Genomic DNA, 23,748 nt, shown 5'->3' on the forward strand with positions numbered 1-23,748 from the left:
AATGTCACCTAAATTATGTTGCATGAAAAAATGTCTTAATGATTAAGTTACTAGGTTAAGAGCATGGCTACAACCCGATCCAGTGAATACTAAACGAATCTCCTGCAAATTATTGCTGGTAGTAGCAGGTATCCAACACACATCTTACGCGTATTTGGTGCTCTTATCAACTGAACTACTAATTCTTATACTCTCGGGTTCCAAACAGGCAAAAAGATTGATCTAGGCATTGTTTGGATAAACAAATTAATTTACAGCTTATAACATAAACACTTATCAGGGCAAACATTTATGTATAAGCTATTTCTATAACTAATGATAAAATAAAATTATTTTCATATAAGCTATCTTGGAGAGCTTATGAAAATAAGTAGAAAACAACTTATGAACGTGTAAGTTGTGTTCATAAGTTCTCTTGACCAGTCTCACAAGTGTTTACATAAGTAGATAAGCTCGAATAAGTCAAACATAATTTCTTGTTGAACATATACATAATACATGGACAAATTTTTCATTTTTTCCAAATTAACTTTTATTAACTGATGCCCAAAAACAACCAGAGAAACAGGAAACAAAGTTGCACGTCAGTCACTCATAATCAACTTAGAAGATAAACATTATGCAACTTCTCCTTCGAAAATTCTTAAATGGTTAATATAGTACTCCCTCCGTCTCTAAATAATAGTTGTTTAAGGTTTATGCACGGTTATTAAGAAAATGATTAGTTGTGTTGATTTTGATGGTAAAATTAGTATCATTTACTAAAACACCCTTATTAATTGTAGTTAGTTGAGTCGTTAAGTTGGATGAGATTCAATAAATAAGGGTATAATAATGGAAAAAAATAATAAATGATGCATTGGTATTCTAAAGTGACAATTATTTTAAGAAAAAGAAAAAAAATGATAAAGAGACAATTATTGTGAGAAGGAGGGAGTAATTGAATGACTCAGGTCTATGCGCCCGTATTTTCACAATCATATAGGGATGGTCAGAAAGTTATCAAATAACAACGTATAACTTTCTTTGTATATCAAACATTCCACCACAAGGAGGGTGGCGGCATTTAGGGTGGATAGGGGAAAGAGTTTCCTATCATAGGAAAGTTGATTTTGACCATTAGATCAAATCAAATATACACTCTTATCATACTCTCTCAACACTGTATTTTTTTATACAATCTTCCTCCAGCTAGGTCCCTTCCCTCTCTCAGTTACAATCGTCTCCCTTGTGCTTTCTCTCCATGGTTTTCGATCTCTCCCTTTGGCACCAACATCACCCATTGCTTCATCGTCCATCCTCCAACGGTTGTTTTTCAACCTTCAAGTTCTTCGGCGCCAGTACCGGTTCCGGCAGTGGTGACGGTGTTGGATTGAAACAATTAAAAAACCACCACATTCAACATTTTTTTTATATCTAAAAAAACCCAACAAATTTCAGATCTGAGTTTTATAAACCAGCAATTATTCTGGAAAAATTGTTTTAAAGTTATTGAGTTGAAATGGGTGAAGTTACAAGCATAAGAAATTTTTGATACCCATATGAATGGAACCTCATAAGATTCAGGACCCATTGCAATTTGTAGTTGTCTCTGAAAATTGTCATGGTACCAAAACAAACGTAAACAGTGGAGTTGGGTTCCTTTGATTGAAGCTATGAAGATTGTTTTTTTAATTTTTTTAAATTGCAACTCATCAAATTGTTTTTAAATAATTGGTTCCATAGAAAGCGTGTTTGTTAATTGTAACACGTGAATAATTTGTTTAAATCTTTAATTATAATTTTCTGGGCATTTTTTTTTTTTAAAACATGGTGAAGAAGAAAATGGGTTGTAGTTTCATGGTGGGTGAGACACTAGTGTTGATGGTTCATGGAGTGTGGGTAAGGAGGAGAGATAATGATGGTGAGGTGAGTGAGTGAGGTTGGAGACAGATTGAGGAAAAATATAGTGTGTGTAAACCATAATAAGTTTAGGGTGGCATTTAGGGTCCGTTTGATGGTCAGAATAGGAAAGCGGCAGGATATGATATAAAGCTGGATAGAGATAGAATATGATAAGGACATGATAAACATTAATCCTATCATGTGTTTGATGTGCACATGATAACAAACAAGATATCATTGTAATTAAATGAAAAAATTGCTCTCATAATTAATTAAATATTGTAAAAATGGCATGTTATTAATTATAATAGAAAATACATGTTATCATTTATTTTAAAAATGACAATATTTTAAAAATGGAAGAATATCAAGATCCTGTATCATATCCTGTCTCCCTATCCTGATCATCAAACGCACCCTTAGGGTGGGTAGGGGAAAGATTCTCCCACCATGGGAAAGTTGTATTTAACCATTAGATTTAATCAAGAACACAAATTTACTATGGTCAGTCAGTATCAAATCTCTCTCAGTTTCTCTCTTTATCTCCTCTCTCTCCTACCTCAAGAACAAAACCACCACCATGTTTAATTTCAATCTTCAACCTTTACCATTAAACAATCTTCATTGTATTTTAATTTCACTTGTCATTAAAAGAAAAAGAATCAAACATTTTCATTGAAATATTGGATCCATTACCCTTTTGAAAAGAAAATAAAACGATAGATAAAATTCAGCAAAAAGAAAATAATAGAAACCACACCCTTACGGTAGTACATCCATAACAACAACATCTCCAAAACTAAAACCCATAAAATCATAACAGCTCATCTTCAAAAGCAAAGTTAATTGTATAAAAAATGTTGTTCTACAATTCCTCTCATTACCTCTATCCCAATCTTCTTCAAGTCCAGTAAGAGAAATATATATTTCTTTCCATAGTAAGAGAAAAGTGTTTTGTTGATCAGATCTGTAGTTTTTGTCTCAAATCTGAAATTGAAGAAAAATGGGTGGGAGAGAAGGTTTTTGAATCTAAAATTGGTTGATGTATGATGAAACTAATCAATTGTTTTATTTATTTTTTGTTTTAGCATAGGCCTTTGGGAAGATAAACAATGAAAGTATGAAACTGTGTAAAATTCCAGATATAGATGATGAAGAAATGTGAGAGTAAAAAATATAAAGTGTAGATAGACCATCATAAGATTAGTACACCTCTTTAATCTAATGGTAAAAATACAACTTTCCCATGGTGGGAGAATCTTTCCCCTACCCACCCTAAATGCCACCTAAGTTTAGTATTCATATTTAATCTAATGGTCAAAATCAACTTTCCTATGATAGGAAACTCTTTCACCTACCCACCCTAAATGCCACCATAAGGGTATGTATGATATGAAACATGTCACCTGACGTTGGAAATCTATAGCATTGATTCACCTGACGTTGGAAATCTATAGCATTGATTGTAAAAGCAGAACGCGGGAAAATATTGCACACAAAATTAGCAATGAAAAGTTTTGATTATAAAAATACTTTGCTGGCAACAACGGTTAGTGTCAGCCCATTGATTAAAAAAATTGCAAGGGAGACATGCTGGACTGTAACGTCGAGTGAAACATAACATATTCTTACATGTGTTTTAATTTCCAGGAAAGAACAAAAGAAGGAAAAAGAAAATAATTTGTTATGGTATAAAATGATAAAAGAAAAGAATCTCACCCTCATATAAATAATATCACTAATGTTTTCCAGCCCGCAAAGCATTTACTGCTTAAGGGCTTGCATTTTGATCAGGTGATCAGATGGTGTTGGTCAGTCCCGTTTCATGGACCGGAACTTGTTCATGAGTCCGGTAGATGGATGCAACATCACAATAACAGGGAGGCAGTGAAGAACACCACTTAGATAGCAATTTAATGTCGAGAGCATAGGGCTGAAAATCATTGGGCAGTAGTAACTGACTTAGAATGCCTGAAGCTCTCACAGCCTGGGCAATTATGTAAGCTCTCATGAATGTACATGTCACAATCAAGGCAGAATTGTTGTTTGCATTTTGGGCAAGAGACGGAAAGTTCAGCCTTGTTTCCTGCTCCAAAACCTGTAAAAGCAGTGTTTGGGAAAATTAGCAAGAACATGTTCAAATATTCTATATGCAATAGTGCAATACTATTCTTAATACAACGAAAAAAAATACAAATTATATATCATCGGTACTACTGTATATTCTCAGCAGCGGGATAGAGTAGCAAAATACTAATTACATAAAGCATATACTATATAGTATAGTTGGGAATATAATCACATAAAAGTTGTCGACAAAATTTGACAGACACTCACAGACACAGTACTCAATTATTTGGCAATTGTGATTAACATGATTAATGCATACACATTGTAATTAGAAACCACTGTCATCCACCTGTTACTTTAACAAACCATGACTTTTTTCTCATCCATATTTGGGGTACAACTGTGTAACTTTACCATCAAACATAGCTTTCATACTAAGATGCATCAACATGATGACATAAAACCTAAGACTTTTATGCCTCGCAAAAATTATTGACTATTACAGGCTCACGGTATCATAGCTGTTCAACTTTGATGTCCTTGTAAGATACTAGCATTGAGACACTTTAGCATGGGCACATTGCAGGCCAAGCAGTTGGATTGTGGATTGCAATTCAAAAAAACTAGAGCTACAACTCACAAGGTGGTTAACAGGGAATAAGGAGTGTTGCTAATCCCTTTTACAATGGTTAGGTCATGATAGCATAAAATCTAATGAATAAAAAAATCTGGAAGCACAAAAAGACACATGAAACTACTTCCACAATTTATGTATTTCAATAAAATCTTCAAGAATAAATCCCTGGGAAGAATTTATGAAATTATAGACCTATTTGTTATTTTTATATTACTCACCCTTTAAGCAGTATCATGAGTCTACATTTGACATAGCATATTAGGCAACACAATAAAATTTAATATTGCAAAAATTGTAAATACATGAGTTTATGAAGATGCTCAATGAAAAACTGTTCAGCAGATGCTTACCCTGACTAAGGAGACTTTGTTGACAACCAAAACAAGTATTGGGAAAACTATGGCTTGGATCATTTTGAGATGATGGAGAGATCTCAGCAAATGGCACTATAGGGAAGAGATGATGATATGACCTTGCCAAATGGGGCGAAGAAATAAGGGTCAATCCACAGACGCGGCATTCAGTAGGAAGCTCACAGACACGAACTTTGCATCTTGGACAAGTGTATCCCCCTCCAGTTTTGGCCTCTTCATGACATGTACAAATTGCAACGGAACCCTCAGCTGCTCTCTGCGGGAAACCCATCTTAATCAAATTAGCCGTAGCATACTCTGCTATTGCTGGAGGTGGTGGAGAATGCTCAAGAATTAACTCTTTAAAGTGGGACTGCACGAGATGTATACATGGATAAGAATACACTAACATTTGAAAAATGCTGACACATTCTAAGGCGATCAGAAATATTCTTAGTGATTAATCAACAAACTAACCTCATCTAGTGCAACTGAATACGTTCCTCCAGTTTCTTGGCAAAGATGCTTGCATATAAACATTTCAGCAGCAAGACCAATGACCGAGCATCTTATTTTACTCTTTTTGCATTTTTGGATAGTTTCCATGAGATCACCAGGATCACATGTACTGAGGGCCGAATATAAAATCAGAACTTCTCGATGACCATATGATGGGATTTGATTTAGATTGCTATGAACAAGTTCTAGTGCATTTTGTAGGGAGGCATCACCTGAGCATTCTAGTTTACCCATCAAAGCTTTGATATGTGATTCAGGACTGCCACCAAGATCTGTCAAGCAATTAGCTACCCCATCTTTGGTAGTCACCAAACCAACATGACTAAGTGGATTCTGATCAAAGAACTCCCTGATAAATAACTCAACCTGCTTTGCAATAACAGCCATTCTACTTGGTCGAAAGTCCCTCTCTGAAGCTGCCTTCACATGATGTTAGAAACTAGTTATGTTACAAGGCAAGAAATTCGAAAGACATATATGTTATTAAGTGATAATACTAATATTGAATAAGATACTTGTAATTGTAGGATCATAAGAACTGCTCCACATGAAAATTAGTGCGACTATGATTAGCTGTTAAGTGCTAACTTATTGAACAAGTATAGATGTACTTCTAAAGGAAAACGATAAAATTCAAAAAGCATTTGTAAAAGGAAATATAGATAAGACATTGGTAATTTGTGAAGTGTTCCAACATACCCAACCTCTAATTGAACCCCAATTTTCAAGTAATCAATACAATGGTCTATCACAAATGACTTAGAAACAAACACAGAAACTATAAATTAATAAAACCAATACCTTGGACAGGTCCACAACAATGTATAAGTATCGTATCAAACCCTTTTGAATTCGCGCAGTAGCTGCATTGGAAGCAAGGGCGCGGAGGCGTCTACGATACTGGGCATGATGAATGGCTGTCGTATCTATGGGACGAAGAAGTCCAGATTCATCTTCCTGCAAAGACTCCCATGATCTATCTTCTGTATAAGCTCTCTCCCATGCTTCAAGGCCGTCATCATTAGCTTCATCTTCATCATCATCTTCTAAATCTCCATTAAGTGGTCTCCCAGCAATGTTATTCATGATTTCTTGCCCAAAAGATGCAGCAGTTAATTAACCAAGCGAAGAAGCTGCAACAGTAAATGAATTATTTTATCATATATAATTCAACAGTAAATGAAATATACAGAAACATCAGCACTTAAAAAGGGACCATAGTGTTGGCATTCAGTAATGAATAATTCACACACATAAAGGGTTAGAAAAGAAACAACACAACTCAATCATAGAACGGCGCGCGATAAATACTGAATTTTTAGTGTCCGTGAAATAATAAGATCATGAAAAGAAAAATTGTAATGATTTAAACACAATGTGAAATTAAAAAGAAAACGAGGTTCAAAGTGAGGTTATTATTTATGCATAGGAAATTACGGGAAAGTAACTAAATTCAACAACATATTATTGTAGAAGCACTAAAATCAATTATGATGATTTGCAGAGTGAAAAATAAAGGAACAATATCAATGAGCATGCATCATATTCCACTACTAGCATAACCCTGGCGGTGTCTTTGCCTCATAAAACCACCTGCCCTGCCCCCAACCGGTGTTCCCTCAGACATTGCAATGCAACTGATTACACAAACAAGATTCACCACAAACAACCCAGTATGTTCCAACAAACAACTAGTAACAACATAAAAAAAATCACCGAAACCTATGAATATATATCCTCACCCTTAAATTCTTCTGAACCTAACTAACCAAAGAAAACACTTTTGATCTAAAATGAATTATGAAGATTTGCAGAGTGAAAAACAAAGAAGGAACAATAATGAATGACTCTCACATTAAGGCATTTAATCAAACATGTTTAGTGTACAAAGCGAAATAGGGAAATATTGAGTTCAAAAGTAGAAGAAATCCAATCCAAAACGAAAAGGGTTACCTAGATTATGCATATTAGAATATTGATAAACCCTTTTTCGCTATTTACATGGTGTCGCAAATGAACATAATACAATCAGTTTAGGGGATTGGATTTGGAAAAAATTGTTGACAGCCATACCTCAACGGTGATCGGAGAAGCTTAGTGGCGGCAAGGGCGACGGGGCTCAGCGTTGGAAACACTATCACACAGTTCACAGCAGTGCATGGACAATCTCGGATTCGCGCCTATGTACAACGTTGGATTAATCCAACGATGGAAAGAACAAATTTAAAATAATTAAAAATGAGAGGTAGCAGACAAACCCAGCACCAACTTTCAATCCCAAATTTCTCAACTATCAGCCATCAACGGTGATGAATGTTGAGGCGGTGGTTGAAGGAGGAGATCGTTGTTTTGTCAAGTTTTGATGGATGTGGTTGTGCTGCTCTTCATCTTCGTCGGAGTGAGTTTCGATGGATGTGTTTATCGTTACCGAGTGAGTGACTCATTATGTACTTAACAATTAGGCTAGGCAAAAATGCACACGCTAAATTTAGACACACATACACAATTGAGAAAAGGTAGAAAAGAAAATAATTAAATAATATTTATTTTTTAAATAATGAAATAAAATATATTTTTATGTGTGTGCCTAAGTGGTGTGCCCAAAAACTTGTGACCATGCAAGACTTTCTCTTAGGCTAAGAGCTTGTTAATATCTTTTCTTATCGAACAAGTATTATGATATAGACTAATTATAAGACTTTTTGAGAAATTTTTTTGTCCCTTTTTATAAGACTTGTTTACTGTTTTCAACTACATTAATTATTTCTTTACATACATGCTCCATATTGATTACAAACAACTTTAATACAAATATTCACTTTCTTAATTCTCGTAATTTTAGCAAAAGGGACTTATTTATATATAGTGACGAAGGTTACTAAGTAGTTCTTGTTTCAAGTTCCAAGAAGGTTGTAGTTGAAGTAATGGATTTGCAATGTTTTGACGTTGCCTAGGTTTTTTATTTCCTCAATTAAACTGATTTTTTTCTTTGATGTGTAAAAATCGTGGTAATCCATATAACAGATTGCGTATTCTTAGAGTGTGTTTTGGATACACTCTTGTAAATGTGCTCAAATGAAGTAATAAAAAAAGCCTATTATATATGTACTCACTTTCAATATATAAGCTCTTATTATGGTGTAAGTGCGTACTGAAGCTCTTTCCACAAACACACTTTTAGTCTCTTGTCATTTGACTCACTTTCGCCGTGGAGATACTTCTTAGATATTTGCTCATGGTTCCTATAAAGAAATCGTGTTTGTCTCTGTAACATTTGATTTTAGACAGTAAAATACTGCTCAACCTTTAAGTTTTCAATTAAAATCTTTATGTTGCTAACATTGAGCATTTGTTATACTTGTGTCCTTCATATATGGTAATAACAAACCTTTTAATTTGGGATTTTGTCTTGAAGTTGTTAACAGTTATTTCTTTATCAAGACTGTATGAAAGTTCTCTGGAAGTGGTGGTGGTTCATATTTTTCTCTTTACCATGTTCATTTTAGTTGGTCGAATAATAACACTATTTACTCAACTCTTGTCATATGATTGACTCTTCAGTCTACATATGAATTCATATAAGCTCAAGGGGTAAAAATAACAAATTCTCAGTGTTACCACATATGTACAATTCCACTAATATTTGTGTAGGTAGCATTGCTCTGGCTAAGTTATAAATCCATGATGGTTCCCTGTAAACCATCCTCATGCAAGCATCCGCATCATAAACAAGGAACAAACTAATAAAATTCATCGTTCAAATCAAATTTAAGGAAAAAGAAAGTGAAGGATTTAGACATACAGTTCACAAACACAATAGCCATTGGCCGTACAATATTGTTACTAAAAGAAACAAATAAAAACTGACTTTAAAGACAGTGAGAAGGGCATTTGACTCCAGCCTTGCATTAGTTTCCCCAACAATATGAGCTCAGGTGCCTGAATGAAAAACAACTTGATAGCATATGCACTGAAGCAGGTCCATACACATCGACTCATACTTGACTCCGTCATCACTAGTTGATATGAAATGTTAATCAGTATTCAACTGTAAGCATGGTTATAAGAACTAAATCACCACAATCCATCTGAGAGAAAAATTTCCGCCAGAATGTCAAAATGCACAAGCAAATGCAAACACTTCTTTGAAAGATCCAAGAAAAAAAGTAAATATGGTTTTGGTTATGGAAACATACATTCGGATGGGAAGGAAATCAATTTGTTTGCATAATAAAACTGTATCTATACTCCTAAAGGCAATCTATCAAATGGAATAATAGTTGGATTGTCAATGTAAAAAGTGTACTCATTCCAAGTCTGATGAAACACACAAATAATACTTTCATTTCAGTTTTATTCCCTTCAACAAATCATTTCTCATATGGGACAAGCACTGAAGCACATATCACCGTTTATGTTAATTTAATTACTATTATAGCTATTCAAACTAACACAAAAATAACAAAATACCATATATATGAAAGAAACTCATTAGAAAAATGACTTGTACGAAAGTTGGGGGTGGAACAGAGAAAAATTTAAGGGCAACATACAGGAATCACGATACTATAAATATAAATAATAAATAGTATCTATAAATAAAAAAAACTGCTAATGCCAACTTATCGTGAAGTATCGACTAGGGTCAGTAACAATTACTAACCTTTTAATGCTACTGCATTAGATGATAAGCAAAATAATTCAATAATGAAGATCACAGAAGATGGAAATTCCCAGACCTACAGGAAATATACTTGAACGTTAGAGAGATATTGTCCGTTTAACAACACATCATAGACAGGCACATGAAGTAGTAAACAATAAAACTGACGGAACCAACTTTTTAAAGCTAAGAATAAATGTAAGTGTATGAACCAACTCAGAGTTCTGCATTACAGACATTACCGTCATGGCAATAAGAAAAATCTTGGAGTAACATGAAATCAAGAGACCAAGCAAAATGTCATTGCACCTGCACACATGAATAATATATTTAGGCATAAAGATTAAACGAACCTAATAGAAATGAGAAAAACAGAGAATTGTAAACTCAATCCTGTTACATCGATTGAATGAAGAAACTGAACTGAAAAGTTCAGATTACAATGATTTATATGAAACTTATTCTTCACTCACATTAGAGTTAACCTACAATCACAGAAACTAACTCTACGACAATTTGTAACTGTCAGCGCCAGGAGGCACAGTACAGGCTGGCAGAAGCCTAACCTACCCTGGAGTATATTTTTGTTTTTCATTGTTTTATTTTATGCTCTATTATATGGAACCTGATATGAATTTTTTATTTTTATCGAATACGTGTAACTTCATGTCTAAGGATGGGACAAATCTTTTTTTTTTTTTGAAGGAAAGGATGGGACAAATCTTATTTGTTGAACCTTCTGCTCTTATTATTCGATTTAGTTCTTGGTAACACAAGGATGAGCAAAACATTGTATCATGTTTTGTACATAAATAAAATTAAAACAAAATATAAAGCTCTTCATCAACAATTTTAATATATTAATGAGTTTCCTAATGGACAATTTTGTTACTCAATCTTTTTCAAAATGCTAAAATAACCAACACTTTGTTCGTTTTTTCTGGAGAATTAAATGGGAAGTATGCTAACCAATTATTCCTTTCTTTATTACAAGTATGGTATGACATATACATCAGAAGTATATACCTGGAGACACTGATTGATATATGAAGAAACGTCTTGACCATAAAGAAGAAGGTTAAAAGAAACATAAAGTTCCCAAAGCAGACATCGATCAGCATCTGCCAATGAAAACCATAAAACATTGATCAAGTTACCAAAAATTCTGAACTGAGTAATTTGAGGAAAAGGTTATTTAGTATTCAGTTATCTGAACCTTGCAGCACATCGACACTAGTGATGAGTAGCTCATTGATGAACCCAGTTTACCCTTGCTGCTTTCCAAGATCAAATACCTGTCTTCACCAAACTGTAAGGCCCGCATATATGCTTTTGAAAAACAAAAACTAAAATTTATGCTCTGAATCCTAAGGCATTAAAATAATAAAATCCTATAAGATGATGAGAATGGATACATGCATCAAAAAGAAGAAAAATGACAGCCAATTTCCAGAGTAGTCCCTGCAAAATTTTCAAAATGTACGAGTCACTTGTTAGTATTGGAAAAGGTGCATGACGAGACCACTATAAAATGCTCAGTAGATAAATTGAATCTCGTAATTCTTAACACTATTTATACCATCCATAATGTTAAAATAAATATTTAGCAAGTAATGTGCTACTCAGATAATTTTCTCTGAATACTTGTTTAGAAAATGGACTCTCACAAAAAGACGTGCATATTATTCATGAAAGTTCTACTTGACTATAAGGCAGAACAAGTGCCTTGTGCACATGGATAAGGCTAAAGTGAAAGGACCTACTGCAACATATCTGTTTGTTTTATATATTGAAAAACTATTGATTAGATTTATATTGGGTCAAACTCAACCTTACAAAATCAGCTTGTAAGATGATGGCTGCACTAGCTTTGTAAACACTACACATGCCAAATGCCTCAATTAGGCGGCTAGGGGTGGACTGCAATGAAAGCAGAATTCCCAACACTATTTAACTTATTGGATAATCTAATTATCCAACTATGGACTGCCTTCGTTGCAGTCTCCAGCACCTTCAATGTGCAGGGTGTGAGAAGGTGCATTTAGTACCATATTGCATACAAATATGACCTAAGTATTGCCTCTTAAACTATATAAAATCAAGAGGAAGATTGACACTTCCAAGGCAGTAAAAACAATTTTCGCATTCACTAAATATACATGAAAACAATTTTCGCATGCACGGCTACTCATGAAGAAACTCGTATACCTGAAACTTCATCACTCTGAAGCATGGGTACTCCAATTTGCAAAACGTACCCGTACCGGGTACTCCGCGGGTACTGGTACTCGTATGGTACTCGTACTGTATGCACCCATGATGTACCAATTTTTGTTTTTAAACCTTGGTACGGTTACGGTGCGGCGGTGGTACTCTCAGGGTACGCATAACGGTTTTTTTCTTGAGAAAATGAGGCTTTTCACAAAGTACTAATACTAGGGGAGTAGGATGTAGCACACACAATAGTGCTACACCTTTAACAGATAAATATACAAGTGGAACTGGCAGTACATACAATGGTTTTCCTCTCAAGGCTTATGTGACAATTGTGCAAGAAAGGCATGAAGGAAAAGGAAATAGTGCAACCTGGAACTGCAACTATTGCAATATATCATACAAGGGTTCTTAATTTAGAATAAGATGTCATTTGCTTGGAGAAAAGAAAAAGGGGTAGCTATTTGTCCAAAAGTGACAAATGAATATCTTGCTGAGATGAAAGAACTCAACAGAATTGCTAATGAAAAAGCAATATAATTTCCGCCGGTTGAGAGATATAATTTCCTCATGCTATGTTATTTTAAATTAAAAAAAATTTATCCTAACGTACCCGTACCTTTGTTTTTTGAGAAATGCCGTATCCCGTACCCGCACCCATACCGGGTACCGTACCCGCACCCGTGCAACACAGCTTCATGGCTTCTTGATTGATTACATTGTAAAGAAGATGTCTATAGGCCTTCGGTTTGTGAAGTATTATATCTATTACAATAATCTGCAAAAGGGAATAGGAAAATCAGAATTTCAAAACAAAAAAAAATCAACTTTTAATTAAAGCAGTGAGATGAAGAACAGCTAAGCACCATGATTTCACATTCTATGTATTCATCTGCCACAGCCTTGCAATTCTCCTACCATTACAAAAGGGTCTGAAAATCAATTCACTATGTAGAGGGAGAGATTCAAGACAAAATGAAAAGAAGGACAAGACTTACACATTTCATCAAGCGAATGTTACCCAGAGAATACTGAAAATAAAGTGTATTGATGGGAAAACCACATTGAATACATCTATACCCCATTGGTGATGATAAAATTACAAATCCAGAAACCCAGCTTCAATCAAAATTCCAGTTTCATAATTGTCAGCATTTCATGAATCTGAAGCAATGTTTGTTAGCAACTACAAACAAAGAAAGATGCACGTCAATTGTTGATTCTGAATAAGAAATCCCAACACGGAAATTGATACGCAAAGCAAGTTACGGTATTAGATTAAACATTTATAAACACAGCTATCAAATCATATAGGAATTAAATAAAAATATTCTCAACACATCAACACCTCAATATGTAACTGAAAATATTTGCCACAGTATGTATCTTCTACACAGGTAGAGCTGTCAATTTATGCAAGCCCACAAAACTTGACCCTAACCCATATTTTAGGAGACCGAAAAACCCCAAGGCTAAGGAGTCCGCAATCATATAAGCACCAAAGTCCAAAATGCCCTGCGAGCAAATGCTGACCCACAGGTCCCAACATTTTCATTTTTTTTTTTTTTTGAAAAAAAAAAAGTTAATGTTTTTATTTTTGAAAAATGAAATTTTATACATGTTTTTACCTGTGGTTCAAGATTCTATCAGTTCTGGAATGATATCCCATAAATTCACAAAACCAGGCCCTAGTCTCTAGATCTCAAACCATCATTAAAGAATAATATAAGTACCAATACTTTCAGTTACATTATATATATATATATATATATATACACACGCGCGCGCGCGCGAAGTGGTTTGATGAAAGCCTTAAAATATTCGAAAGAGAAACCAGTGTTGAGTCGAGCTTGAAAATCCAATGTTGCAGCAAAGACTTAAATTGAACCCAAAAGGGGTATGATAGAAGAATTGCATTCAGCTCAAATTCAAATTTCATATTACTCTCATTGAAAGAACCAAATCCCCCACACATTGACTCTCTTTGAAAAACAGGATGTGTAAAAAATTTAAGTTGGGCAATTTGTCAAACATGGAACAGAACAACTAGACATAGTACTATGTGCCTTAAATTAGGGTTTGGTTTGGGAAGTGCTAACTGTAATCTAAACATGCATTAAGTTGTTAGGTAAAGCACATGTTTAGTTTTCATATCTCCAATATGCACCTTCATGTAAGATCCGTATGTGCTCGACGTCAAAAAAATAAAATAAAAATATCATTTTGTGCTCAAAGTTTGGACAAATAGGCCCACTTACCTTATGTTAATAACTGGTCATTGAGACGGTTGATGTGTTGCCAAGAACCAATTCTTAAACTACATGAAGGCACAAAATTGGTTTTTTGTATCTCTAATACTTGTCCTAAAGAATATGACAAGAAAGATTCTCACACCGCTATTTCTTGCATTATGCTTATAACCAAATGCACCCAAAAACTCAAAATAGATCACAACTAAACAACTCCTTACACACGTTGCTACCCCTAAAACACTTAAGTCAATTATTAAAATGGGGGAGTCAAATAACATGAGTTCCATCATTATGGAAAACACAAATGTGCACAGCCTTACCCCATGATCATAGACCTCATTTCTATTATTTGAATTCAGGAACACCATTTCATAAACCAACAACTTTGCCATTGCAATAAGGCTTGTCCTTAGAACTTCTAAAGCAATTATTTATTCCTAAAACAACCAAGAATAAAAAAGTTTATTGTATGATTGATCCTAACTGAGATTAGATTTTTCTGTAATATTGGTTAAAAATGTACGTTGCTATCCATTCTTGACTTTCATTATTTTGTTGTTAATAGGGATGTCTGTGGCAAGGCCTGCCTAGTGAATACCCAAATTTGATTAAGCTAGTAATTTTTCTACCAGAAGCAGCAGATTGCAGAAGCTGGTTGACTGAGCAAGTGAAAAATTTAACTCTTTAGCAGTAAAGAAGCATCCTTGTTTTTGTATCCCCTTTTTTTTGTATCCTTGTAATTTGTCTGATTGACCGAAAACAATCTGTTACTAGACTTAAATTAATCTTAAAACTATGTCTGCAGAAAGATTGAGACTCCAAAAGTTTAATTGTGAAAACTTTGATTGAGGTTAAAGAATGACCTTATTTTAACGTATCCTTACTTTTCTGACCCTCAAAATAAAATCTCCCTTTTTATGCACTATACAGGCTGAGAATGTTCATCATGGAATATTTTCATTTTGCAGAGATAAAGTAATAAACAAAATATGTTAAAGATTTTAATTCAATGCAGTGCTAGTTATTTTTTTGTCAATTCAAAGGCTGGTGCCTGAATCACTGGTCTCTGTGCTCATGTTTGATAAGTTGAAAATATTTACGATTTCAATAAAAATATTTCCTCAATCTAAATACACCACATTTTTCTTGTAATAACACATACCTTTGCGATTAACACGACGTGCTTGCAAGTATTGGCATAAGATTTGAATCCAGATACAAGTAAGTAGTCGAGTATGAAAATTGTAGAAGAATGAAGAGAAATTAACCTAAAATATTAATAGTCCAATTAGCCAAATAATTTAGAAAACAATAGAAATCAGAAAGCAAGCAAAATCTGCATGATCATAATACAATTTGTCAAACACTTGGAATGCAACAACTAAACATGATTCAATATGAGTTGTTAATTGCATAGAGAAAACAAGAAAAGTATAGAACTCACTAAAGAAGATGGTGGATGGCCGGAACGTGACGACGGAGCTGATCTACGACTTCGTGGCGGTGCAAATTTTCCGGCGAAGAAGAGAAGAAAGATGATGCATGTGCGAAATGCAAATGCGTCGCAGATAGAGAACGATGTCATGAATGATTGGGCCTTTGATTAATTGGCTCTCAATTATTGAAAGTAGGTTACTTTTTACACCCTATATATTTTCTTATACGTCCCCTCTTCCAAAATCTTTAATTTTAAACTCACTTTTTTTAATAAAACTTAGATAAATTTGATTTTAAATTTAAATACTTTTAGATAACAAAATTTTGTAGTTTTATCTTTATTTATTTATTTATTTTTCCTCCTAGAATTTAATTTCAAAAACACATCGCATGTGATCAATAAATTTGATTTCGACTATTTGAAAATTAGTCTCAAGAAAAGCATACATGTAATTTATTTTTAGTTGTTTTTTTTTTTCCTTTTTGAAGTCTAACGATGGCAATTGGACTTAGGCTCGATAGGTATCCCGTTTAGGTTCGGGTAATTATCCGTAAATTTAAATGGTATGGGCACAAGTAAGGTCACTATCTTGCCCGGCTCTGCAACCTGCATATACATATTTATAAAATATGATAAACAATTTATTTATTTTTGGTGTACAATTAGTTAATTTATTTAGTTATTTAAGTCTAAACCTACACTTAAAAATTGCTTAATTCAATAACCACTCTCTCCTGCTCGTGTACATTTTTTAAGAGATGTGTTTTGTTTGGCTAAATGCTACAATATATACTATTTTATGAGTTTTGTTTGAAAATATTTGAATCATATTTTTATTTTAATTGTGATATTTTTTATTGTTTTTTCATAGTTAAAATGCAGGTAATTGGTGCAGGTATGGACACTTATGTGCCCATAAGGTATGGGGAATAGCTCCAAAGTTGTTGTCCACGAGGTTACAGGCTCGGGTACGAATATGTTTTACAAACGCGGGTATGGGAAGGAGATAGTAACCTGCCCATTGGGTACCCATTGACATCTTGGACACTGCAATAAATTTTTGCATCATAGTTTTATTTCGATTGTGATATTTTTTTTATTGTCTTTTCATATTTAAAATGTGGATAATGGGTATAGATATGAACACTTGGGTGCCAATAGAGTATGGAGGTAGGGTATTAAAGTTGTTGCTCACGAGGATTTGAGTCCGGATAAAAGAAATGGAGAAGGTCTGTTTTACATACAGTTTACCACAGGCCTAACCGTGGCTAAGTAGTGTTTTTTTTTTTAAAAAAAAAAATAATTGCTATTTTTTCAGCTTCAGCATACTAACCAAAATGCAGTACAGTATATAAAGACAATAGTAACAATACTACTGCTTGGGATATAAGTAGACATTAAACTAACAAGGTCAAGATCCAATTTCTTAAAGCAATATGTAGGGATCAAAATACAAGTTACAGTCATATAAAATGTAGTGGAATCAAAATTACATTTTTAACATATTATAGCAAGACTAATATACTAACACTTTCACTACTGAAGCTAAAAATACAAACAGGGTTCTTCATTTAGCAGTCCAAAAAACATGTTCCTTATTGGTTTAATTACTAGAACTGGTACCTGTCAAGTAAAGGAAAAATGAAAGAAAGCATTGGTTAATTAAAGATCAACAATTGTATTATGCTAATTACAATGTAAACCAGAAACACAGAATATGATTATTATGAAGAAATACCTTGGTTGAAACTTGGTAATTCATCGCCAAATTTTTCTTGCAAAAAGTTGGTGAGAAATGCCAAGTGACTTTGAGCTTGTGTAAGCTGCTCCTTAGTCTCTTCATATCCAGTTAACTTTTCCCCTAAAGTGTGTACTTGCTTCTTCAAATCCTCAATATTTTGGCTAGAGCTACCAACATTAACAAATTCAGAGAAATGCTTGCGTGTTCCAAAAACCTTAGAGGGGCAAACACCAACACCTAATCCACGCACTCGACCTGAATGCTCAGCTCCAAACACTTTTCCGACAACATCATCTGGATAAGCATTAATCTTTGAGGGAACACCTAAAGTAGCAACACGCTCTTGATCTTTGAGCAAATTCTCTGATATCTTATCCTATTAAAAACAGGTAATTAACAACCATGAAATATCCAAACAGCAGGCTATATACATTAAGAGTGATGTTATATCTCGCGACCCAACTAGATGCAATTTCATAAGCACTGATAATTAAATAATGCAATTTCAGTATTACTCTTAAATTAAATATTGTGTCACATTGAAAAGAAAACAATGACTCATTCAAATTCAACTATAGCTGAAACTGAAGCCCTCACACACAAGATAAATGAAAGAGAAATGCAATCAATTTACTTACAACAATAACTTTTCCTTCGTCACTCACAAATTTTCCGTGCTTATTTATTAATGTTGACAAAATAACCTCACTGCGACATACCGGTCGTTTTAATCGTAGCTCCTAATAAAATCAATACAAAAAAGTTAACTATTAATTATCATATATAATATAACATACTTAAACTTTACTATGATAACATAATAAGATAACTAAGAAGAGTTCCCAATAGGTTGATTGTACATCAAACAAAGGAAGAACTGAAATAAAAACAGGGCCTGCTTAAACCAAAGTATTTATCCAACATTATGAGTGCATATGGCAGCTTCTACACAAATGAGGCACACTTGGCATACTGATAATTGCCTAAATATAAAGTAATCCATAAAACATTACATTGGCATGCACCAATTACACCTTAGACTGTCTACCGTCCTAGAACTATCAGTAAGGCAAATCCATATAAGGCATAAATAACCATAATACCAATAATACAAAATAGACATGTTAATTGATTTGAAGAAGATCTTATGATAACGTATAGGCCATTAGACGGTATCAAAATAGTCATGACTTAATTTACTATATTTTTTTTATAACCAAAAATATTATCACATTGAGAAGGATGGGTTCCTTGCACATGGGGTTTATTTTAAAAGATTTACGTTACCACAACAAATTCAGATTAAATTTCTCATTGGTTGTGAACATTTTGCAAAATCATCTCTTTAACTATGGCAGCAAATAGCCATCCTTGATGCGAAATTATACCATGCCAATAGCAGCAGAAGAATTCAGATATGTGATGAGCACCAATCTCATTGATAACCTCAAATTAGTGCATTGATAACAGCAGAAGAATTCAGATATGTGATGAGCACCAATCTCATTAAGAATTCAGATACGTGAAAACAATCCATCTGTCATAATGAGCAGGTTTACTTGAGGGGCAACCTTACAAACACACCCAGGTTTGAATGTTATTACCGAGTACATTAAGGGTGTGATTTTACCCGGCAGACCAATATGCATCAACAACACTCTAAATGAATAAACACTTGCACCTATCACTCTCAAAAACAGAACAGACTGCAGCGGAAGTGCCCTTAACTACAAACCAAAACACGAAAATGTTCCCTCTATATATATCTTATACCTTTCCCTAATCATTCACAACCAACAGTGGGTGAAATATGTTCTCTCCTATATAAAAAAACAACAACAACAATCAGGTATAGAGAACAAAAATCTAAAAGACATCGCAATTCGAGTGCAAGCAATAGCTGATTCTTTATTTCACAAATAACGTCAACATGTACAAAATCATCAATTTGAGGGTTTCAAATCTAATTTCAAAATATCACCAAAGATCAGACCTAAGTTCAAATCATAATTTCTCACTGAAGAATAATAATAAGTTTAAATCTAAGTTCAAATCACCAACAAATCCATACGTTAGTATTCAGTATCAATCAAATTTTTTTATAAATAAATAATAAATTAAAGTAAAAAGGGTTCAAATCAACAAAAAAAAACCAGATCTACAAACCTTTACGAATGAGTAACTAAGAAAACAAGCTTAATCTTCAAAAACCTGAAACATAGAAATCCTTAAGTCAAAAACAATTTCAGAATTCACAAAACCTTAAACATAGAAATCCCTAAATATGTGAGGAAAAAAACCTAAATCAACAGAACTCACCGGTAAGAACAAGAACAGGGGTCATGGTGATTCAACAACAGAGATTTGATGGATTTGGGGAAAGAAGATAACGGCCAGAGAGAGAGAGAGAGAGAGAGATCGGCTATTTCATGGTGTGTGAGAGATGGTTGTGAATCGTTGGTGTGTGTGAGAGAGAGAGAGAGAGAGAGAGAGAGAGATGGCAACTTCAACTTTGTTTAGGGTTTCATTTGGGGGAAGTGAAATATTTTGTTTTAGTTTCATGTTTTTGGGGGAAAGAAATGAATAAATTAATAAATTAGAACTAAAAAAATTAATGAAGGAGGGAGAGTGAAAATATGGGCGCGGAACGAGTTTTCATTGAGGGGGAAAATCAGAATTAGGAATGTTCACTTAGCCACGGTAACACCAGTGGCAAATGGAAATTTTAACTGTGGCAAAATGAAAGGTTAGCCATGCCCACTGTGCCGTGGCTAAATAACCGTGGCTAATCACCGGTTTTCTGGTAGTGGAAAGAGCATTATAGTACCCTGCTCATTGGTTGCCCTTTGTCATACCTCCGATTCTCACCTTATTTTAAGTCTCATTTTATTTTAACATTCCATAAATTTAATGCTTGTTTGATAACATGTATATTTGTCAAATTACGGTTGATCAGTGATTTTGATGATCTAATTGTGATATCAAACAAGCAACTTTTCCAACCTTCCTTGCAATTTTTTATGCCAATTGGTTTTCACACATTAGTAATCAATTTTGGACATACCATCGTTTTCTTTTTTTTAAGGAGTCTTACTATCAATTTTCTTGATTTTATTTTTCACACAAAAGTATGCACTGTGGTGATTTTCTTAGTCAGCAACAGCTAAGTTTTAACCATTACTTTGTCTGATCTGTTTTGTTTTTTCAATAGTTGAACCACTCTTTTTGTATAGAAACAAAAGTATAACGTAAATTTAAGCAATGAAGCAAAGCTAAAAATCGTATATGGGTCTAATTGTTAGTTTTAGGTTGGGTCATCCTATTCAGTTCCCGGGTCCATTTTTTAACTCAATTGGTCCACATTATTAATATTAAATAGTCCTAGCAATTTATGTAGAACAAGACAAGTAAAGAAAACCGAATAAACATAAAATAAAATAAAATAAACAAAAAAGAACATCAAAGTTACACTTTGGGAAGGGAATAATTTCACAGATTCTCTAATCCCTAACAAAGTTCTGCAAACTGCAAAGCATGATCTTTTGCACAAGAAATTGTCAGAGATTCCATCCATTGATTTTTTTACGTGTATTTTCTGATGATTACGATGTAACACTATATGTGTTTACAAATCCCAACTTGACTGATAAAAATGTCAAAATTGTTAGATCGAATGTCGTAATCAGGGTTCAAACTTTGTCTCATCCACTTATGTGTGCGAGTTTCCAATAATTATTGTTATTTCGCCTATCCACAAGAAGAATAAAATAATGGACGTCACTTTCTTCTCTTTTCCTCTATTTTTTCAACGTGACTCTCTTGTAGTCCGAGAATCCGCGTTCATATAGTCGAATATTAGTGACAGTTTGATCAAGAGATTCAAGACTAGACAATTCATGTTCAATGGTGATATTTTGATTGATAACATGAAAATAAAAATTTGCACTTTTATGGACTATCACAAACCAAGATTGATGACCACCGATGTTATGAATGTGTTAAGATATGCGATCTACCCCAGAATTCACTTTCCTGTCTTATTGGTACACAACATGAGTACCTATTCTTCAAAAAAAAAAAAAAAACACGAGTACCTATTTTTTTTAATTAAAAAAAGTTTATATGAGTTAAGTCTTAGAGAATCATAAAATCGCGGACTTCAAAACTCTTAGATTGATGACAATGATACTTACACTTTTATCCACAGAAATTTTTTACATCGACGATGAGAATTGAAATCACACATGTTTTAACGAAGAACAGTCATATGGTGGGCTAACCATATCATGATGAAGATAAAGTGGGCCAAACCTACCAAAATCATTTGTCATTGAAAAACTCTTGATGGTATTTGAGTACCAAAAGCTAATAATCAAAGTAAGTTTGAAGCTTCGAGTTTCAACATCGAAATCAATATACTATGTACAATGATGCTACAACACTCCGTAAAGTAAGTTGCCCAATTACCATTATAATATACTCCACTTAAGTAACACTCCAACTCTTCAAGGCATTCCATACCCACGGCCATAAGATAACAACCAAAAAAAAATTGTCTTGAAAATGAATGGTATGAAAGTATACAACTTTTCACAGCCCAAATTTAAAAGCTTGCTAGCCAGCTAGCTTAGATTTTGGAATAGGACAAAGTTTATGTTAATTAATTAATTTACTACTAGTTTATTAGTTAATAATTAAACATGATATGCACCCTAATTAATAACATCCCCCGAGGCATTCTCAGCACCCACCACCAACAACTTCAAATTGAAAAGTTTGACATACTCCTACTGTGCACCTTTTTGCTTGCCAACTTAGATAGATAGTGACCATCATATCACAAGTAAGTAGCTAGACATATGTCGTGATTAGCGTCAAATGCCATTGGATTCTTAATTTTGTTTTGTTTTGTAATGATCTAATTCATTAACATTATCTTCATCCTGATTTTCATTCTCAAACAAGTAGTAGGTATGTCATGTTTTTTCATGTCACCATGTCAATTGTTTCACCATTTAGAACATCTTCAATTGAAAGTCCTTAATGTTATAAAATGAGCAATCGATGAAGTGGTTTATTAATCAATGGTTGATTACTTTTTTTTTACTTAATTGCTCGACTATAAGAAAATAAGAGCATATACCCTAAGAAACTCTTTAGATGTACGATTTTATTTTAGTGAGATATCATGTATACACCTCGTTTAAAGTTGATGGACAAAAAACTCGTAAAAGTAATTTAACCTAACACGGCTTGTCAAAAGTAAGTTAATGAATGTCTCTAATTGGTTCGTGATTAGAGATGCTCCCGTGGTAATTCTTTTTCCTTTTTGACAAAAGGAGAAGAAAAACAATGAAGTTTTTTTTTTTTTTACCAAAACAAAGTTAACAATTATCATTAATCAACTAATGTTCAATACAAGAAGGATAAGAATAAAAAATACGGTAACTAGTCCAAAAACATGTCGCCTTAGCTAAAGTATGAGCAACCATATTCACTTATCTCCTAACAAACTTCACCTCGAAGTTGGAATGTAAAGAAAAACAACGAAGTTAAGTAATTAAACAAGGGAATGAGATTTATCTAACAAATCATATGGTGATCATCACCAAACAACAAAAATACGGTAACTAGTCCAAGAACATGTACCCTAGCTAAAGTATGAGCAACCATATTCGCTTATCTCCTAACAAACTTCACTTCGAAGTTGGAATGTAAAGAAAAACAACGAAGTTAAGTAATTAAACAAGGGAATGAGATTTATCTAACAAATCATATGGTGATCATCACCAAACAACAAAAATAAAGAAGAAGATGATTAATCAAACACTATACTAAACTTTATTCTCGTGTTCGTCCAATTCTGCAAATCAGCTTTATTCTATTGCCATGAAGGGAAAGAAGGGGGGGAAAAATTAAAGAGGTGGATATAGAACAAAGTAGAAGGCATCAAAGAATACGAATTTCTTTTATTCAT

General features: G+C 33.7%; 3 protein-coding genes across 8 annotated transcripts; all 3 read right to left on the reverse strand.

Annotated features, from left to right (window-relative positions):
• Positions 1 to 3,385: 3,385 nt before the first annotated feature.
• GTF2H2 (general transcription factor II H2) lies at positions 3,386 to 7,889 on the reverse strand. Its single transcript, XM_085724668.1, has 6 exons — positions 7,722 to 7,889; positions 7,537 to 7,643; positions 6,265 to 6,596; positions 5,422 to 5,883; positions 4,942 to 5,317; positions 3,386 to 3,982 (listed from the first exon to the last, which is right to left on the reverse strand). Exons 3-6 carry the CDS (start codon positions 6,547 to 6,549, stop codon positions 3,825 to 3,827), a joined length of 1,281 nt encoding a protein of 426 aa, XP_085580794.1. The 5' UTR covers positions 6,550 to 6,596; positions 7,537 to 7,643; positions 7,722 to 7,889; the 3' UTR covers positions 3,386 to 3,824.
• Positions 7,890 to 8,989: 1,100 nt separating this feature from the next.
• ARV2 (Arv1-like protein) lies at positions 8,990 to 16,181 on the reverse strand. 4 transcript variants are annotated; one of them, XM_085724670.1, is made up of 12 exons: positions 16,037 to 16,181; positions 15,755 to 15,860; positions 14,913 to 15,029; positions 13,339 to 13,526; positions 13,207 to 13,254; positions 12,960 to 13,118; positions 11,542 to 11,587; positions 11,343 to 11,425; positions 11,153 to 11,247; positions 10,369 to 10,435; positions 10,127 to 10,202; positions 8,990 to 9,479 (listed from the first exon to the last, which is right to left on the reverse strand). In XM_085724670.1, the coding sequence occupies exons 4-12, from the start codon at positions 13,423 to 13,425 to the stop codon at positions 9,307 to 9,309; spliced, it is 834 nt and encodes a 277-aa protein (XP_085580796.1). In that variant the 5' UTR covers positions 13,426 to 13,526; positions 14,913 to 15,029; positions 15,755 to 15,860; positions 16,037 to 16,181; the 3' UTR covers positions 8,990 to 9,306. The 4 variants fall into 4 exon arrangements, with proteins under 4 accessions (XP_085580796.1, XP_085580795.1, XP_085580797.1 ...); XM_085724669.1 differs by lacking the exon at positions 14,913 to 15,029; XM_085724672.1 differs by lacking the exon at positions 14,913 to 15,029 and having other exon boundaries at positions 9,347 to 9,511.
• Positions 16,182 to 17,427: 1,246 nt separating this feature from the next.
• LOC146909592 (uncharacterized) lies at positions 17,428 to 20,574 on the reverse strand. 3 transcript variants are annotated; one of them, XM_085726998.1, is made up of 6 exons: positions 20,091 to 20,566; positions 19,938 to 19,982; positions 19,160 to 19,591; positions 18,410 to 18,511; positions 17,769 to 18,147; positions 17,428 to 17,653 (listed from the first exon to the last, which is right to left on the reverse strand). In XM_085726998.1, exons 3-6 carry the CDS (start codon positions 19,208 to 19,210, stop codon positions 17,634 to 17,636), a joined length of 552 nt encoding a protein of 183 aa, XP_085583124.1. In that variant the 5' UTR covers positions 19,211 to 19,591; positions 19,938 to 19,982; positions 20,091 to 20,566; the 3' UTR covers positions 17,428 to 17,633. The 3 variants fall into 3 exon arrangements, 1 of the variants encoding a protein (XP_085583124.1); XR_015019299.1 differs by lacking the exon at positions 19,160 to 19,591 and having other exon boundaries at positions 20,091 to 20,574; XR_015019300.1 differs by lacking the exons at positions 18,410 to 18,511; positions 19,160 to 19,591 and having other exon boundaries at positions 20,091 to 20,564.
• Between the last annotated feature and the right edge of the window lie 3,174 nt (positions 20,575 to 23,748).

The sequence above is a fragment of the Medicago sativa genome, chromosome 7 (genome assembly GCF_051527215.1).
Source record: "Medicago sativa cultivar Bolivia chromosome 7, Bolivia_mono, whole genome shotgun sequence".
NCBI lineage: Eukaryota > Viridiplantae > Streptophyta > Magnoliopsida > Fabales > Fabaceae > Medicago > Medicago sativa.

Bases quoted from the DNA above. Each gene is read 5' to 3' on its own strand.
- GTF2H2 (XM_085724668.1), bottom strand. From the start codon at position 6,549: ATGAATAACATTGCTGGGAGACCACTTAATGGAGATTTAGAAGATGAT. The intron at 5,884-6,264 runs GTATTGGTTTTA...CATCATGTGAAG, and splicing joins TTGTTGTGGACCTGTCCAAG to GCAGCTTCAGAGAGGGACTT. The intron at 5,318-5,421 runs GTTAGTTTGTTG...CATCTCGTGCAG, and splicing joins ATTCAGTTGCACTAGATGAG to TCCCACTTTAAAGAGTTAAT.
- ARV2 (XM_085724671.1), bottom strand. From the start codon at position 13,425: ATGGGGTATAGATGTATTCAATGTGGTTTTCCCATCAATACACTTTAT. The intron at 13,119-13,206 runs GTGCTTAGCTGT...TCCCTTTTGCAG, and splicing joins ACATAGAATGTGAAATCATG to ATTATTGTAATAGATATAAT. The intron at 9,480-10,126 runs GTTAGTAATTGT...CATATCAACTAG, and splicing joins TAATGCAGTAGCATTAAAAG to TGATGACGGAGTCAAGTATG.
- LOC146909592 (XM_085726998.1), bottom strand. From the start codon at position 19,210: ATGAGATTGGTGCTCATCACATATCTGAATTCTTCTGCTGCTATTGGC. The intron at 18,512-19,159 runs GTATAATTTCGC...TGATTTTATTAG, and splicing joins CTTCTGCTGCTATTGGCATG to GAGCTACGATTAAAACGACC. The intron at 18,148-18,409 runs GTAAGTAAATTG...TGTTTTTAATAG, and splicing joins ACGAAGGAAAAGTTATTGTT to GATAAGATATCAGAGAATTT.